The sequence below is a fragment of the Alligator sinensis genome, unplaced genomic scaffold (genome assembly GCF_000455745.1).
Source record: "Alligator sinensis unplaced genomic scaffold, ASM45574v1 scaffold86_1, whole genome shotgun sequence".
Classification (NCBI taxonomy): Eukaryota; Metazoa; Chordata; order Crocodylia; family Alligatoridae; genus Alligator; species Alligator sinensis.
This window is the reverse complement of record NW_005841971.1, coordinates 1,713,978-1,730,582: the sequence shown is the minus strand read 5'-3', so window position 1 is coordinate 1,730,582 and position 16,605 is coordinate 1,713,978. Positions and strand designations below refer to the sequence as shown.

The window sequence follows — 16,605 nt, the reverse complement described above, 5'->3', positions numbered from 1 at the left end:
TGCAGGCTCCAGGTTGCCTCCATCCAGTGCTGGAGCCATATGGATGCATCAGCTGCACCAGCAGTGCACCCTGGATAGGACCATCCTGCTCTAGCAGCTGGTGTCATTGGCAGAGGAGCAGGAGGCATGGGAGCAGGCCTGGCAGGCAGAGGACACTGCCTGGAACACTACCCAGGAGGAGGCACAGGACCAAGCACAGTGGAAGCACTGTAGGTGGATGGAAGGCCTGGAGTGGGAATGCACTGAGCTGCTCCAGCAGCAGGTGGTCATCCAGGCAGTGGAAGCCAAAGATGCTGACCACCGAGCCTAAACACTATCCTGGCCCTGGTGGTCATGTCCATGCCCCCTGCTGCCTGGCCCCTACCCATGGTGCCGCAGGGCCCCTGGGTCCCATCCACCAACTTGCAACAGGCCAACCCCCTGGCCCAGCCCCAGCCCCAGACCTGCTACCACCTGCCTGGGCCCAGCCCCACTGCTCTGCCCTGCACCGTGCACCTAAGGACCTAAACTATCTCACAGGGACACTGAGGCTGCACGAGGGCAGAGGGGGAGCTGCCCACCCTCAGGGAGCACCTTCCCAGGTGGCCACAGCATGAGGCCACCACCAGCTGCGGTTACTGCAGCCCCCAAACCCGAAGGGGAATGGTCTGAGGCTGGGGTGCTGGGCACCTGACCCTAGGCTCTGTACCCTAGGTCCCTCCCAACCCCACTGTCCCCAACTCTGGGACAAAAACATAGACCTTGTAAATTGTTTTGATGTTGAAAGCGGGTTTTTTATTGCTGGTGGGTGGGAAGGGAGGGGGAGGGGGCTCCGTTTGTTGGGGAGGGAGGGGAAAGGGGTGTGTTTGTTGGGGAGGGGACTCTGTTGAGTGGGGAGGGGAGAGGGATGGGGGTGGGTGTTGTGAGGGAAATAAAGTTTTTTTGTTTCAAACATGTGCTTGTCCTGAAAGTTGTGCTGGGGATGGACAGGGGGTAAGAGGTGTGTGGGCAGTGGGGCAGGTGGGCTGAAGCAGAGACTGCAGGAGGAGGAGGTTGTCCAGGGCCTCACCCAGTGCCCTGGCCCCCACTGGCAGGTATGGGGCTCTTCTGGGGCCTAAGCAAAGTACCACAGATGATGGACTCCTAACTGTGGCAGCGCATAGTGCCCCAGGAGCTGGCAATGTGGCTGGAAGCTCCATCAGATGCTAGACATACAATTTAAAGCTAGATAGAAACCAGATATAAAGTTATTACACATTTTCCATCTTTAATTTTATAGCTAGATGGACCTTTAAATGGTGTGATAGTTAATACTTTGCATGTGTACCGGTCTAAATTAATTGCGCAATTAACCAGGATACATAGTATATGTCATCTGCACTCATCGCCAATGTGTACTTCCAAAAAAAGCGTATTTTTTAGTTTGAGAAATGCACTCTTTTTTGTTTTTAACCTTTTCATAGAAAACCTGTTTTGTTTTCTAATAAACATATTTAATGATAGTTTCTTGATAAAAAAGCATCCTTTTCGAAAAGGCAAGGCAAGGCCTTACACTTAGAGCTCTAGTTAGGTGGATCTAAGTACAAACTGTACAAACATTCAGGAAGTTTAGATGAGCCTAAAAATGGCCAACCTGATCTAAATTAACCCTACTTTGGATGTAGTCTAACTTAGATTGCGTCCAGCAAGACCAATCTAAATGAACTTCTGTACAGCTCCCAGCACAACCCCATAGCTGGAATAACCCAGCTGCTAGCCCCAGTCCTAGGGGTGTGCTTTTCTTACCTGGCACCCAGCTATTTTTACACCCCCCTCTAGCCCCTCCCCCACCTCCAGATGGACCAGCCAGCCTCCCTGAGCCTGCCAAAGCCCCCCATCCCACAAGCCACTCTCAGTGCCAGGAGCTGATCAAATTAAGTCAGGGTGCAGGGGAGGGCAGGCAGGATGGGGAGAATTGTTCATTTGGGGGTGGGAGGTTTGGGAGACTAAACAGCCCCTGCTCTGGGCGGGGGTGGGGGGGGTGATAAGGCCCACCATTCCCTGAAGCTCCACCCTCTGCAGACTGCGAGTCCCCCTGATCCCACCAAACCTTTCTGGACCCCAACAACACCCATGGACCCTGTATTCCCCCCAGATCCCCTAAGCCTCCTAGCAAACCACACTAGCTCCCTGATCCCTGCCAATCCCCGCCATGGACTCCACCAGCCCCCCGATCCCACCAATCCTCCCACAGATGCTACTAGCTCTGCCACTGGGCACCTGGAGTACCAGTGGCTTCCAGCTGCTGATACACCACTAGTACAATCATCCAACTGCTCCAGAAGCTTTTTTTTTCTGCCTGCTCCCAGCCCCCCCCAAATTGATGACTGGTGTGCTTACCCCAATCACCTTGCCCTAGGTACACCCCCACATTGCAGCAGTGCAGGCAAGAATGTCATTGCTCCTTGACCAGCAGTGTGTTCTCTCCCATAACTGTATGCCTTCTATACTTCCCAAACCTGAACCCACAAAGCATTTTTTCAAACTGAAAAAAAAGCCTACATATTGGCTAGTCTCTCAGAACTACTTTCAATATTCCTGTCTCAGCAAACGCAGGGAAGGCAAGATTTTCTGAACCCACTTAATCACACTATGAAAGTTTCTGAGACTCTGAGATTCCAAAATCAGCTGAATAAAAGCTTTCTGCTTCAATAAGCTTATTTAACCAGGTAGAATTCTAGCAACTACATAACTGAACATGAACCACATTTAATTACCTCACATAAAATGATATCAATGAAAGCGTCACACTTCATTCTGCACAACTGACTACAATGGAATGCTTTTTTAAGATCCTAAAAATCTTTTTAATTTCTAGCAAATAACATCATTATGTTAATTGTTACATCCTCTATCCAGCACTGGGATGGGGGGAAAAACTCCTGGCCGTCCTTGATTTTATCCAAACAGAGCCTGAATACTTACTTGTGTACATAAACACTAAATTCCTCTTCACATGCAGCTTAAGTACTTACTTAAAGCACAATGGAAAGAATGAGCTAGTTTCACAGGTGACTGGTAGGGGAGATATGGGGAGGCATGCGCCCCTCCTGAGATTGGCCCCTGACTGAGCACCACTCAGGATGGGGCAGTTTTTTTTACCGCATGGGCCAGTGGAATGTTGTGGGGGCAATAAGCCACAGCACAGAAGTACAGGAGTGGATATAGGGCTTTTGGCCCACCCCTGGGCCCTGGGCCTGCCCACAAATTGTGCCCCCTCAGACTCAGGATGCACCAGTCACCCCTGGGTAGTTTTGATTTCAGAAAGAAGTAGTTAGCCATATGAGTCTGATGTCAGGCAGAAGGCAGAGTAGATTTGTACCTTACAGACTGACAAAATCAGACATGCATAAGCTTTCATAAGCAACAGGTCAGAAGTAAGCTACTGTTTATCAAAGCTTATGCATCTCTGATTTAGCTAAGTCGATGAAGTGCAAATCTACCCTGCATTCGGCTGGGTTTATTTTAACAGACCAATGATGATTTACACCCATTGAGAACCTGACCCTAATTTCCAGTCTCTTCTATGACTTTCCTGTTTTATTAATGTAAAATATTAACTTTCAGTTAGTTGTGGGTTTGCTTCTATATCTATCTGGAACCAAACTGTTCAGATAAGTCCCAAATAAGTATGCAAGGTTTAGGTTGCTTATCTGCAGCAAACCAAACCACTAAATCTTTTGAAGCCAGTCTATTGTTGTATATAAAATGAAAATGCTTGTTACCTACTAGCAACCTGATAAAGACCCACTCATTCTCCATTCTCTAAATCTAGATGTAGGTCTTTATCTAAGCTGTAAATGCAAACAAAATAACTAAATCAGTTGCAATTTGTACCTTTAGCTATTTCAAGTCAATTCAGCAAATGCCATACATATTTAAGATTAAAATACCTAAGTTTAAAATAATATAATATAATGTATGATGTGTTTGTTTGTAATAGAGCACTCTTATTCTATTCAAAGACTAGATCTGGAAAAAAAACTTAATGTGTGAATTGTAATCCATTTAGTTATGCTGGTTCTATTTGCCACACAGACAAGCCAATAGTCAATAAGCTACTTGGTATCTCACTCTGTGTATGGTGTTTTAATGAATGCTTTTCCCTCACTTTCCCCAGCAACACATGACAATATAATCAAAAAGGCAAAATTGGCTGGAAAAGACAGGCTCAAAGTACTAATACTTAGGCAGTATCTTCAGAAGTTCATTAAAAACAAGCCTTTATTATTCAACTTGACATTGCCTAACAACATTCCAGCAGGATTTTTTGCTTCTTTTAGGCTAATGGGAATTTTATAGACAAGTCATTTCCTGAAGTCCCAAGAGAAAGCAAGAGAGTGACATACTACAGATTGGCTCTTTGTCCCCGTTTTCTACATCATCTTTCTTCTCCTATTTTTCTTTCTTTCCCTCCTCCTATGAGGTAAAAAGTAACCTTTCTATTGGCATGAAAAATAAACATCAGCAAAAAGAAAGCACAGTCACAAGACATGTTCTATTTAATTTTTGATAAATTATTCCTCAGGGAAAAGCTCAGGCAAACTAATGCAGAAATACCAGATCAGGCCAAAAAGCTCTTGCAAATTCAGCCATATTTCACTAACAATAAACTTGTTGGCCGAGTTTAAACAAACTGCAAATTCCATACATAGATATATTTAAATATATCTTCATATGTGAAAAATGTCACAGTCAGTAGCAAACTAAAATTCTAAGTAGAGACAAATCTGCAGACACTGAGAATCTAGTATTCCATTTCTGGTTTCTATTTATCAGTTCATTTGAATAAAACATTCTTAGAGGCTTATTGGTCTCTTTTGTTTACATCTTAGTTGAGTGAAATGCACACAGCACTAAGAAGCTATACAAAGTGCTCTGAATTGTTTCAGCCCTGCACTAATAGTGCAAATCCAGCTGCTTCTGCCATAGCCACCAGGGGTGCATCCAAACACATGTACACATGGTTTCTCCAGGGACAAATAAAAGCAGCACATAGTTGTGCCACTGCTATTTGTCCTTAGGGAATGCCCATGCATGCGTGCTCTGGCACGTGGCAAGTTACCCCAGGTGAGGTAGAGGAGCCTGGGGTTAGCACCTAGGCTGGCCCCACCATCCTTACCTGGGGTCTTGGAGGCTTCACAGGGCTCTAGCGGCAGAAACCCAGTGCACAGAGCACAGTGTAGAAAAACTGTATCCATATAGGAAGTTATCATGGAACTAACATATACAGCTAGTATACTGTATATTCACATTCTAGATTCCTATCCATTAACTTCCCTGCATAAACACACCCTTGTAGCTATAATTAGAACCTGGCTTAAAATCCCAAAATGTATGTTTTAATGTCACTTCAAAAACTCATAATTAATTATAGTAACTGAAAATTTCATATTCAGGAAGAGCAGAATTCTTGCCTGTCCTATTCCATAGCACAATATTTCATTTTTAAATGTATCTGTGAAGCATATTTAATAAACACTAAATTCATTAATAAAACAATTTTAAAATTAGCATCCAGTATTTAACAAAAACAAAAAAAGATCAAATTGCATATGGAAAAAGAAAAAGAGAGCATGGGACAACTTAGAACAAGATAAAACATGCCCAGAGCAACAAATGCCTTTATATCTTATATCTGGCCAGTGATTATATCTTTGCATATCCATAGAAGTTGCATATGACTAGGAACATGGAAGCATTAGTAGGATTATGGCTCACAGTGATAATAAGCATGATTTAACCACCTCTGATCTAGTAACAAAACTTATTCAGAAAATAAATAATTTGTCATTAGAGATGGAGAGTGCCCCAAATTAAAATTACATATCTCGGTCCATCTAAATACAAAAAAGCTGCCAAATCTATTTTTATAAACATCCGTTACAAAAGGACATACTGAACAAAGGTTTATTATTTCAGAGTATAAAGTTTTTAGAATACCTTTGCCAGACCATATATATAAGAAGTATGACATCCTATCCCTCCCCCAAGTTTAGCAATATACTTGTGTCTGTGTCAAATTACAAACCCATCTTCAGTTTCACTGAAATCAATGGGGTTCCCCATGTTTATTTGTATTTGCATTTTTTAACTGTAATGCTTAAGCTCCCCAGCCCTTGACCAGGCCTCCATTACACAGGCCAGTTACAGACATTACACTTTTACTAGTATAAATGATCAGAAACCAGTCTATATTTGTAACAAAACATAAATTTGGGGCACCAAATGTGTGTTCTGTTCGCTGCCGGTCTAAACTACACCACTTGCAGCAACAGCATAACTAAGATTGGTTCTGCCTTGGCTTTTTTAATGTCTGTACCTAGCCTAAGTGCTATACAAACACAGAACAAAAAAGATGGCTGCCCCATAGAGTTTCCAACCAAAGTACTCAAATGCTTAAAGTACAGCACAAGTTTATGTCACAACCCAAGGGTGTGATTTTTTGTTTGTGTGCGCTTCGGCACTACTAAATTATTTTCCCGCCGTTTGTAGCTTTCTTTGCAGGGTGCATTTCTTCATTGCAGCTCTCCCCATCGCCGAACAATCCCTCGACGTACCCTTCCCTGCGTGCCAAAGTTCCACGGAGCCTTGAAAACTTTGTGTGAGTGAATCCAGAGCTCTGTCCAAGTCCTAAAACTAGGATTTAAGCAAAGTATTCCTGGAAGCTTTCCAACCTACACCATGACCATCTACGGTGTAAGTAAACAATCTTAAACAACCATTCAGCGTCCGTGCCTAATTCTAGCGTGCCGCCTGCCTTCCCCGACCCGGCGTGTCCGGGCTGCTGGTCACAGCCCGCCACGCGAAAAAAGGGCCTCGGACTGCTCCTGGCCCATACAGTTTAATATATTAATTATGAATCTAGACCATTGAATTATTACTTGGATAAAACTTGGTTGAAGTTTTACAGATAACATATTGGTTTTTAATCTCAGGAGCTTTTACCTGCTACTCATTTTCTTTCCAATCACAAAGGCTGTTTTTCTATTCCATTTGTTTTAGAGGTGCATCAATACATTGGTCCAATATCAGATCAGCAGTGATATAAAGAAAATTGGCTGTATCAGAAATCAGCCTGATGTGGCCAATAATGTGGCCAATAAATGGCCCATGCATGCATGCAGCCACAGTGCAGCACATAGGTGATGAGAAGCACAGCCCAGCAGCTTGGAGAGCTGTATGCAGCTGGTAAGTCTGTTGTGGTGGATGGGGAGAGGGGCGTAGTGGGGGCAGATCAAGGCCCCCAAGGTCAGGGAGGGAGTAGGGCTGAGGCAGGGGCTAGGGCAGGTGTTGCACAGCTAGGGCGGGGCACAGGATAGAGCCACAGCTTGTTTGGGGGATACAGGGGGAGGGTTGTTCCCACCACTGTGCACACGCCGGGAGGGCACGGGGGGAACAGGTGCCCCCAGATCTGCACCGGGAGGTGGGCAGCTGCGGCTGCAAGCTGGGGCCGGGGCTGGGCCAGGATGCACTAGGGATGGGCAGCAGTGGCAGCACTGGGAGGGGAGTTGGGGGGACTATGGCGAATTGTGGGGCGGCTGCAGCCCCCCCATGGCCCCCCTCCCAGAGTCGCTGCCCATCCTGAATGCAACCCAGCTCAGCCCCCACCAGGAAGAGCCTGGCGCTGCCCTGGCCCCAGCCCGCAGCAGCAGCTGCCCTGCCCCATGTAGAGATTCAAGGGGCATATGCCCCCCACCCGTGCCCTCCCAGGGTGCACGCAGCAGTGGGAGCCACTCCCCTGAGCCCCTCTGGACAAGCTGCGGCTCCATCCTGCACCCTGCCCTAGCTGGGCAGTGTCTGCCCTAGCCCCAAAAATCAGCTATTGATATCGGCCCCAAAAATCTCTATCAGTGCACCCCTAATTTGTTTGCTTGTTTTATTTTTAAGTAGAAAGGGAAAAAATGTTTTTTAAATAGCTATTATACAAATAGAAGGCAGGGACTAGATCACAGCATGCAACCATTAGCAGGAAAAAGGCTTACAGCACTTTTAGAGCTATGTCCTCATTGCCACCAAAGCAATAGCCAAGAAATGTTTAGGAGCTGCATCAGCGGCTATAGTGTCAGAACCCTTCATTTTATAATGTTAACCTTCCTTCAGGTTGGCACATTCATTTTATTTATAAGCAAAATGCCAGTTCTGGGCCTGATACAAAGACAGAGAGGCAATCTCCAAACATGTCAAACCAGACATTAGGAACTTCCTCCTAAACTAAAGCTGAACATAATTTATTTCTTTTGTCAGTGAAATTCCTAACTATATGTTCCCACATTTTTCAGCAATATTTTAAATTTCAGTGTCATTTTCAGATGGGCCTCTCCCTATAATTTTTTATTTAAGTGATAGAGATTTAGACAATTCTGTGAATTCAAGTTTTCTGGGCAAACTCAAAAATTGAAATCTGTGCCGTAAAAGCAAAGCATGTATAGATCCACTGTCAAATGCCTTTAACCATCCAGAAAAAATACACATCCATCAAATCTCTTCTGTCTGAATTTAAAGTATAATCTGTTTTCCTGCCCTTATATTTCTTCCAGGAGGGTGGTAAAATGTTTGCATTGGGTTTTGGATTCAGAAATCTCCAGCAATTTATCTCTTTCTATTCCCTGCCCAAAGGACCCTCTAATACCACCACGGAACAGAAAAAAAGCAAAACCTGGCTGAATCAGAAATTCTTCACTTCATCAACTGGGTACTTTTCAGCAATCTTTCAACATGCTTATAATGTGTTCTGGCATATTATCTCACTAGGTCACTATAAAAAAGACACATTTTCTATTTAATTTAATTACATTTCTAATTCGGATAAGTGTTGTAATCCTGTAATGAGCATGCTACCACAATTTATGTATGAGCCAAAAAAACTAGTTATTTAAGAATTAGTTCATTCTATCTCTGAAGCACTGTCAAGATGGAAAGTGCTGGTGAACAAGTTAAGAGGCTGTGACTTGGATTACTACACAGTCCGGTGGGTGGCGAATTGGCTGGAGGGTCGCACCCAGAGAGTCATGGTGGATAGGTCAGCTTCGACCTGGAAGGGCGTGGGCAGTCCCGCAGGGCTCGGTCCTTGGACCGATACTCTTTAATGTCTTCATCAGCGACTTGGACGAGGGAGTGAAATGTACTCTGTCCAAGTTTGCAGATAACACAAAGCTATGGGGAGAAGTGGACATGCCAGAGGGCAGGGAACAGCTGCAAGCAGACCTGGACAGGTTGGACAAGTGGGCAGAAAACAACAGAATGCAGTTCAACAAGGAGAAATGCAAAGTGCTGCACCTAGGGAGGAAAAATGTCCAGCACACCTACAGCCTAGGGAATGACCTGCTGGGTGGCATGGAAGTGGAAAGGGATCTTGGAGTCCTAGTGGACTCTAAGATGAACATGAATCGGCAGTGTGACGAAGCCATCAGAAAAGCCAATGGCACTTTATCGTGCATCAGCAGATGCATGATGAATAGGTCCAAGGAGGTGATACTTCCCCTCTATCGGGCGCTGGTCAGACCGCAGTTGGAGTACTGCGTGCAATTCTGGGCGCCGCAATTCAAGAGGGATGCGGATAACCTGGAGAGGGTCCAGAGAAGGGCCACTCATATGGTTAAGGGCCTGCAGACCAAGCCCTACGAGGAGAGACTGGAGAAACTGGACCTTTTCAGCCTCCGCAAGAGAAGGTTGAGAGGCGACCTTGTGGCTGCCTATAAGTTCATCACGGGGACACAGAAGGGAATTGGTGAGTATTTATTCACCAAGGCGCCCCCGGGGGTTACAAGAAATAATGGCCACAAGCTAGCAGAGAGCAGATTTAGATTGGACATTAGGAGGAACTTCTTCACAGTTCAAGTGGCCAGGGTCTGGAGCGGGCTCCCAGGGGAGGTGGGGACCTACCAGAGGAGGTTAGATAAGCATCTAGCTGGGGTCATCTGAACCCAGCCCTCTTTCCTGCCTATGCAGAGGGTCGGACTCGATGATCTATTGAGGTCCCTTCCGACCCTAACATCTATGAATCTATGAATCTATGCTAGCTAAGAAATAATTGCATTGTTTGCAGTGCTGTACAGATCTCTTTTTTTGGAAAATGTATGTTAAACTATTATCAGATTCAGGTAGCATCCAGCAAATCAGTACATTACTTTTGTTTAAGTGCATATGGAAAAAGGGTTATAGTGATTTTCGTGTTGCTGTTCATGTCTTATCCCTATTCACCACGTGGGATGGAGGTAGTTTCCTTGCTGTTTTGAGCAGAAATTGAGCAGTAGCTGTAGCTTCTGTGCTATTTGCTTAACTGCCCTTTAGGTTATCTTCATTAAACAGATAAGGCTTACTTGTCTGAAAGCAAGTTGAAAAAGCATCCGTATATGTATTCACTATGAAAAGGAGACAAAAAATTTCCATTCAGTCAGAAACTTCCAAGATCAGAGGTGTGAAATATGAAATCTCTGTCAAACTGGGCAAAAAGCATAGGGGATCATTTGAGTGCTTGGACCTGTTATCAGCTTGCTTTTCACTGAGCAGCTTCTTATGGAGGCAGTGTGAGTTAACAAACAACAAAACATATGCAGAAATCAACTTCTGCAACAGAGAATGGAGCATTCATTCAAATGAAGCAAGGAATTATTTGGGAGACAGACTGGGAATGCAGCAAGCCTAGATAATAAGGTATCTATCTCCCTTTAGCAGTAAGCATTATTCATCCTCTGATGGAAAATTTATCAGTTCTGCCAAACATTTGGAATCTGTTCCACTAAGTCTACTAAGCTTTTATTTCCATCTGGTTCAGAGTTCTTAGGTTCACACTTGCAACCTTCCTTCTTGGAATAATAAGATTATAATTTCAAAAGAACTGAGTAATACTGCAATAATGAAATAGACAAATGGAATAGAAAACTTCTGTGATAACTTGGAAACTAACACATTCAGATGTTCTACTATATCTCTTTATAACCTATATGGTCTCTTCAAATGAATAATTTTTAACTGATATCAGGCCTGGATTATATATTGTAATCCACCACTGCAAAGCTTTTGATTTCACTCTACACCCAGAAAAATAAATTTAAAAAGATGAGAAAATGAGAGAGAGAGAGAATAGATGAAGAGAACTGCACCTTTGCATCGCTCGCAGCAGGCTCCTCTCTGCTTAACGACCAGAGCACACTCCTTGGAAAGTGTTGGGCACTTCTCTCGTTTGCATGTCACTTCTTTATTCTAGACAAAAAAGGCAAAAGATATTAAAGGCAAAAGTAAACATTGATCTCTGTTTCTTGCCACTCAAAAGGCAAAATACAGAGTTATCAAGTCACAACTCCCTTGCTTGTGATTCAAAATAATTTTCTCTCCTTGTAGAAACAGACATTCTTCTTTATGGTAAACATAAAGCAGACGAGCGGAGGGGAGGGAATCATGACTTTCAAAGGACATCTAACCTAGATAAAGTGATGCCAAAGGAAATGTATTACTTTTTTGTGCAGTGCAAAAAAGATAATATTTGTATAAACTGTATTTCAGGCTATGAGAATCCCTGGTCCAAGCCTTCCTTGTGGGAATAAAAATATTTGTGCACGATTGTACTACAGTCCTAAAGAGACCAGTAAATTAAAATGCAACAGTCTAACGCTCCAACCCAAATAACGGCAAAGTTAGTCTTGAATGGATTTAGTTTAAAAAAAAATGAAATCTAAATGCCATGTGAGGAGATATTAATGAAAAGTTCATGGCATAAGGATAACTGTCTGATAATAGGCCCGTTTCAACATGAAAGGCAGGAATGGATGGGCTTTCCTTATTATTCTGCTGTGGTTCTTTTGAATGTCTTTTACTGTAAGCCACCCAGAGCCTTCTTGGGAAGGATGGTATAAAAATCTAATGAATATACACATAAATAAAAACATTAAGAGCATTGCCATTTGCTGTCATTTTTTAAATGGTAGGAGTTTAAACATACAAAATACTGCACTCGCATCATAATAAATTTAACAACATGCTCAATTGCTTTGATGAACAGATATGGGATCAGATACATAATTAAGTGATTTCCTGTATCTCTGTTTCGACACAGGTGCATTTACTTGTGATTGCAGCTTTATCTGAAGATCTCCCAGGAAAGATGTTTTTTTGTCTGTTGAGAATGAATCATACTGAAGGTTGCCTAACTGGGAGAGTTTTAGCAACACTAAAAATCCATCAGATGGGGATGCATTTCAATAGGGCTATAAGGTTTATCACTACTCACGTGGTTGTCATATAAGTGTGATATTTTAAGCTCTAGTATTTAAATACAGAATTTGCAAAGCAGGAATTACAAGCAATGAATAATTCTTACTGAATAAGAAAAAGATCCAAAAAAGCACTCCAGTGCCAAAAGTGAAACTTTCACAGAATTGAGATATCCGTGCAGTCCACAAAATCACTGCAAACAATTTAAGCTCCTAAAAGACCAGATGTGCCAATGCCCTGGCCAATGAAGCTGCTTAGGTCATGAACAGGTGTTTATTTCTAGTAGTAGCAATTTCTGAAAAATTTCCATGGCTAGAAATCTTTCCAGGAGCAGTACAGGTGTTCAGCCTGCAGCCACCCCATCTTGCTGGGTCTCTGCATCTTCCCCAGACCAGGGAGATTCCTCCCTGAGCCTTCCCCAGAACAAGGACCTCTGATCTGGGGAACAGGTGAGGGGCACTGTCTTCTGGTCTGCTCCTGGTCTTTGGAGCAGGGACAGACATTCAAAAACCCTGAGCCTGAATTCATTCAATCTTTGCATGTTAGTCTAACCTGGCTAGGCTGAACCAGTTTGTAACCACGCAGATATCCCCTCTGGACAGCAGAAATGCAGGCACATGCCTGCAGTGGCTCAGGCTAGAAGCTGGGGGGCACTAGAGCAGCCCTCCATAGATTCATAGATTCATAGATTGTAGAGTCGGAAGGGACCACAATGGATCATCGTGTCTGACCCCCTGCCCCTGGCAGGAAAGAGGACCGAGATCAGATGACCCCAGCCAGGTGACTATCTAGCCTCCTCTTGAAGACCTCCAAGCTAGGTGATAGCACCACCTCTCTTGGAAACCCATTCCAGATCCTGGCCACCTTTACAGTGAAAAATTTCTTCCTAATGTCTAACCTAAATCCACTCTCAACTAGTTTACACCCGTTATTCCTACTCACTCCCTGGGGCGCCTTAGTAAACAGCGCTTCCCCTATTCCCCGTTGACAGCCCCTAATAAATTTATAGGCGGTCACAAGATCTCCCCTCAGCCATCTCTTGTGAAGGCTGAAGAGATTCAGTTCTCTCAACCTCCCCCCATAGGGTCTATCACGAAGGCCACTAATCATGCGAGTGGCCCTCCTCTGGACCCTCTCCAGATTCCCCACATCCCTCTTGAAGTGCAGTGCCCAAAACTGGACACAGTACTCCAACTGCGGCCTGACCAGTGCCGCATAGAGGGGGAGCATCACCTCCTTTGTTCTATTAGTCATGCACCTGCTAATGCACGACAAGGTGCATTTGGCCTTGTTGATGGCCTCATTACACTGCTGGCTCATGTTCATCGTGGAGTCAGTTATGACTCCAAGATCCCTCTCTGCCTCTGAGCTGCTGAGAAGGACACTCCCCAACCTATAGGTGTGCTGAGGGTTCCTCCTTCCCAGGTGGAGTACCTTACATTTATCTTTATTAAATTGCATCCTATTTCTCTCTCCCCATTGATCCAACCTGTCCAGGCCCTCCTGAATCTACTCCCTGCCCTCCAGTGTACTAACTTTGCCCCATAACTTGGTATCATCAGTGAACTTGGCGAGGGTGCTCTCCACGCCCTCGTCCAAATCGCTAATGAAGGTATTGAATAATATCAGTCCGAGGACCAAACCCTGCAGGACCCCACTGCCCACCTCTCTCCAGGCCAAGAAGGAAGCATCCACCAGCACTCTCTGGGTGCGGTCCCTAAACCAGTTGGCCACCCACCTGACTGTGTAGGCGTCCACTCCACAGTCTGCTAGATTCCCAATGAGGCTAGGGTGTGAAACTGTGTCGAAGGCCTTCCTAAAGTCCAGGAAGATGACACCAGTCTCAGCTCCCTCGTCCAGGCAGTGTGTGACCTGGTCATAGAAGGCTACAAGGTTTGTCAGGCAGGATCTACATGTGACAAACCCGTGCTGGTTTCCCCTCAGCATTGTTTCCCCTGCTGGGCCAGCACAAATGTGTTCTTTGATTATTTTCTCTAGCATTTTCCCAGGAATAGAGGTAAGGCTGACTGGTCTAAAGTTACCTGGCTCATCCCTTCTCCCTTTCTTGAATATGGGCACCACATTGGCCCTTCTCCAGTCCTCAGGGACCTGGCTGGAGCACCATGAGTGCTCGAACAGCTGTGCCAGCGGCTCAGCTATGACACTGGCCAATTCTTTCAGCAGCCATGGATGGATCCCTTCCCTTCCATAATGCTGAGCTGAGGGGGGGCATGGCCAGGCCCTGGGAGGATGTTCCTCCCCCTCCCCCCCCACCCCCGCTGCTCCTGACCAGCAGGGAGTTGCACAGCATTTAGTTACACAGCAGGGAGTTGCACAGGGAGTAGTAACACAGCATTTAGCACCCCATCAAGAAAACAAAAGCCTCTCTCATTAGTTCAAACTCTCCTTAAACAACTTTTTCCATGGAAGGAATGGAGGGACATTATCAGCTAACCTGTTGATTAGCTCCAAAAAGTCTGTCCTGTCTGATTTACACAGACACCTCTCAGCATTAGCTAGCGTGCCACATACTGGCTACAGTCTCTGCCATGGAAAAGGGGAGGGGGGATCCCTGCTTGAGCAAGAAGTGGAGAGGTGGCTGGGGCAACCAGAAGCAGACAGACACTGCTGTGCCTGCAGTCTCTGCCAGAGCTCCAGCTAGGGAGCAGAGGGCCAGCCCTGCTCTGAAGCAAACCTCCACCCCACATCCCCCCAGGGCTGCAAAGAACCTGGGATGCTAGACTCTGGTTTAAGTTAAACCAGGAAGGGGTCTGGGACAAACACTGCATAAACCAATTTGACCCAAATCAGTTAAGTCTGATACTACATTCAGCCAGGTTTATCTCAAACCAGTTTCAGCCATTTTAAAACTGGTTTATGTGCACTGGACATCTGTTCTGTTACAGATTTAAACCAGTTTCTGATCACTTAAACCAGTTTATGTGTAATGTCTGTCCCTAGCCCAGGAGTGGAGTGGAGGGAGCAGCAATGCAAAGCCCCCAGCCCATTCCCCAAACTAGGCAGTTTCTGATGCTTCACTCCCCTCCCATACCTGGAAGGAAGCAGCATACAGGTGTCCATTCTTGTGAGAGAAAATCTCTTGCAGGGGAAATATTCCAGGTGTCATTCTCCCAGATGGGACATGTTTCCTCAAGGTGAAATTGAATGAACACTTGTACATTCCTAGTTTCTACTGGCAGAACAGCAATTGTCACAATAGAAACATAATGCCTGTACATGGACTTAGATACCTGAGGTATTTCACCTGCTGTTGCCCAAAACACTCACCATCTCAACCAAGCAGTTTAGTGTCACTTTGACACTGACAGCTGTTTGGGCATCACAAACCAGGAATCCCATCAAACTCCAAGGGGCTCAATCTGGTGAACATGCCTAAAACCCACATAAAGCACTGAGTTTAGCACACAGGGCAGCACAGACTGCCACTTCCCTCTAAAACACGGCCAGAAGAGGACACAATGGCGATGTTACAAGGCTTTTTTCAAATAGCCTAGTGATTAAGGTGCTTGCCCAGGAAATGAGACCTAGATTCAATACTATCTTCAGCCTGTGAAAGGTTCAAACCCATATCTGTCATCTTCCATAAGAACGCCCTAAACACTAGATTACAGGTTAGGGTGCTTAGTGTAGGCAAGGGCACTCTTCACCCTCCTGCTGATGCGGTGCCACTGTGCATAAAGAAATACAGGACTCATGGGCTAGGGACAGACATTACACATAAACCAGTTTAAGTGATCAGAAACTGGTTGAAACCTGTAACAGAACAAATGTTCAGTGCACATAAACCAGTTTGAAAATGGCTGAAACCAGGTTGCAATAAACCTGGTTGAATGTGGTATCAGACTTAACTGATTTGGTTCAAACCGGTTTATGCAATATCTGTCCCAGACCCCTTGCTGGTTTAAGATAAACCAAACACCCTCAGCATCCCGGCATGCTCTCTGGGCTGGGCAGGGGTCTCTGCTGCACAGCAGGGCTGGCCTCTCCCCTCTGCTCCCTGGGCAGCGCTCCTCCAGCACAGACTTGCAGACATAGCAGGGTCTGCTGGATTCCCTGTGCCCACCTTCCCCTCCCCTTTCACCACTTCCTGCTTAAGCAGGGAGCCCTTCCTCCCCTCTCCCACAGCATGGATCATAGCCAGCATGTGGTATGCTAGCTAGTGCTGTATAAGGCTGTGGCAGAGATTGCAAATGCAGCAGGATCTGCTGGCTTCTCCCTGCCCTACCCAGTGGAGTACTGATGCGGGGGGTGGTAGGGTGCCATGGCCCCCGGGTACTGGCCTGGGGAGAGAAGGGGGCACCAGCCAGAGAGGCCGGGACACCTCCCACATTTTGTGTGTAACCCACCCACCCA

General features: G+C 45.3%; 1 protein-coding gene across 2 annotated transcripts in view; it reads right to left on the bottom strand.

Annotated features, from left to right (window-relative positions):
• BMPER (BMP binding endothelial regulator) overlaps positions 1-16,605 on the bottom strand; it is a 232,619-nt gene that overhangs the window by 179,866 nt on the left and 36,148 nt on the right. The window contains exons 3-4 of one of the 2 annotated variants that reach the window (XM_025200608.1): positions 11,124-11,223; positions 10,341-10,382 (exon numbers count right to left, since the gene is read on the bottom strand). In XM_025200608.1, the coding sequence (XP_025056393.1) occupies positions 10,341-10,382; positions 11,124-11,223 (142 nt within the window). The remainder of the gene's footprint in view (positions 1-10,340; positions 10,383-11,123; positions 11,224-16,605) is intronic. The other variant, XM_014518624.2, reaches the window with a different exon arrangement.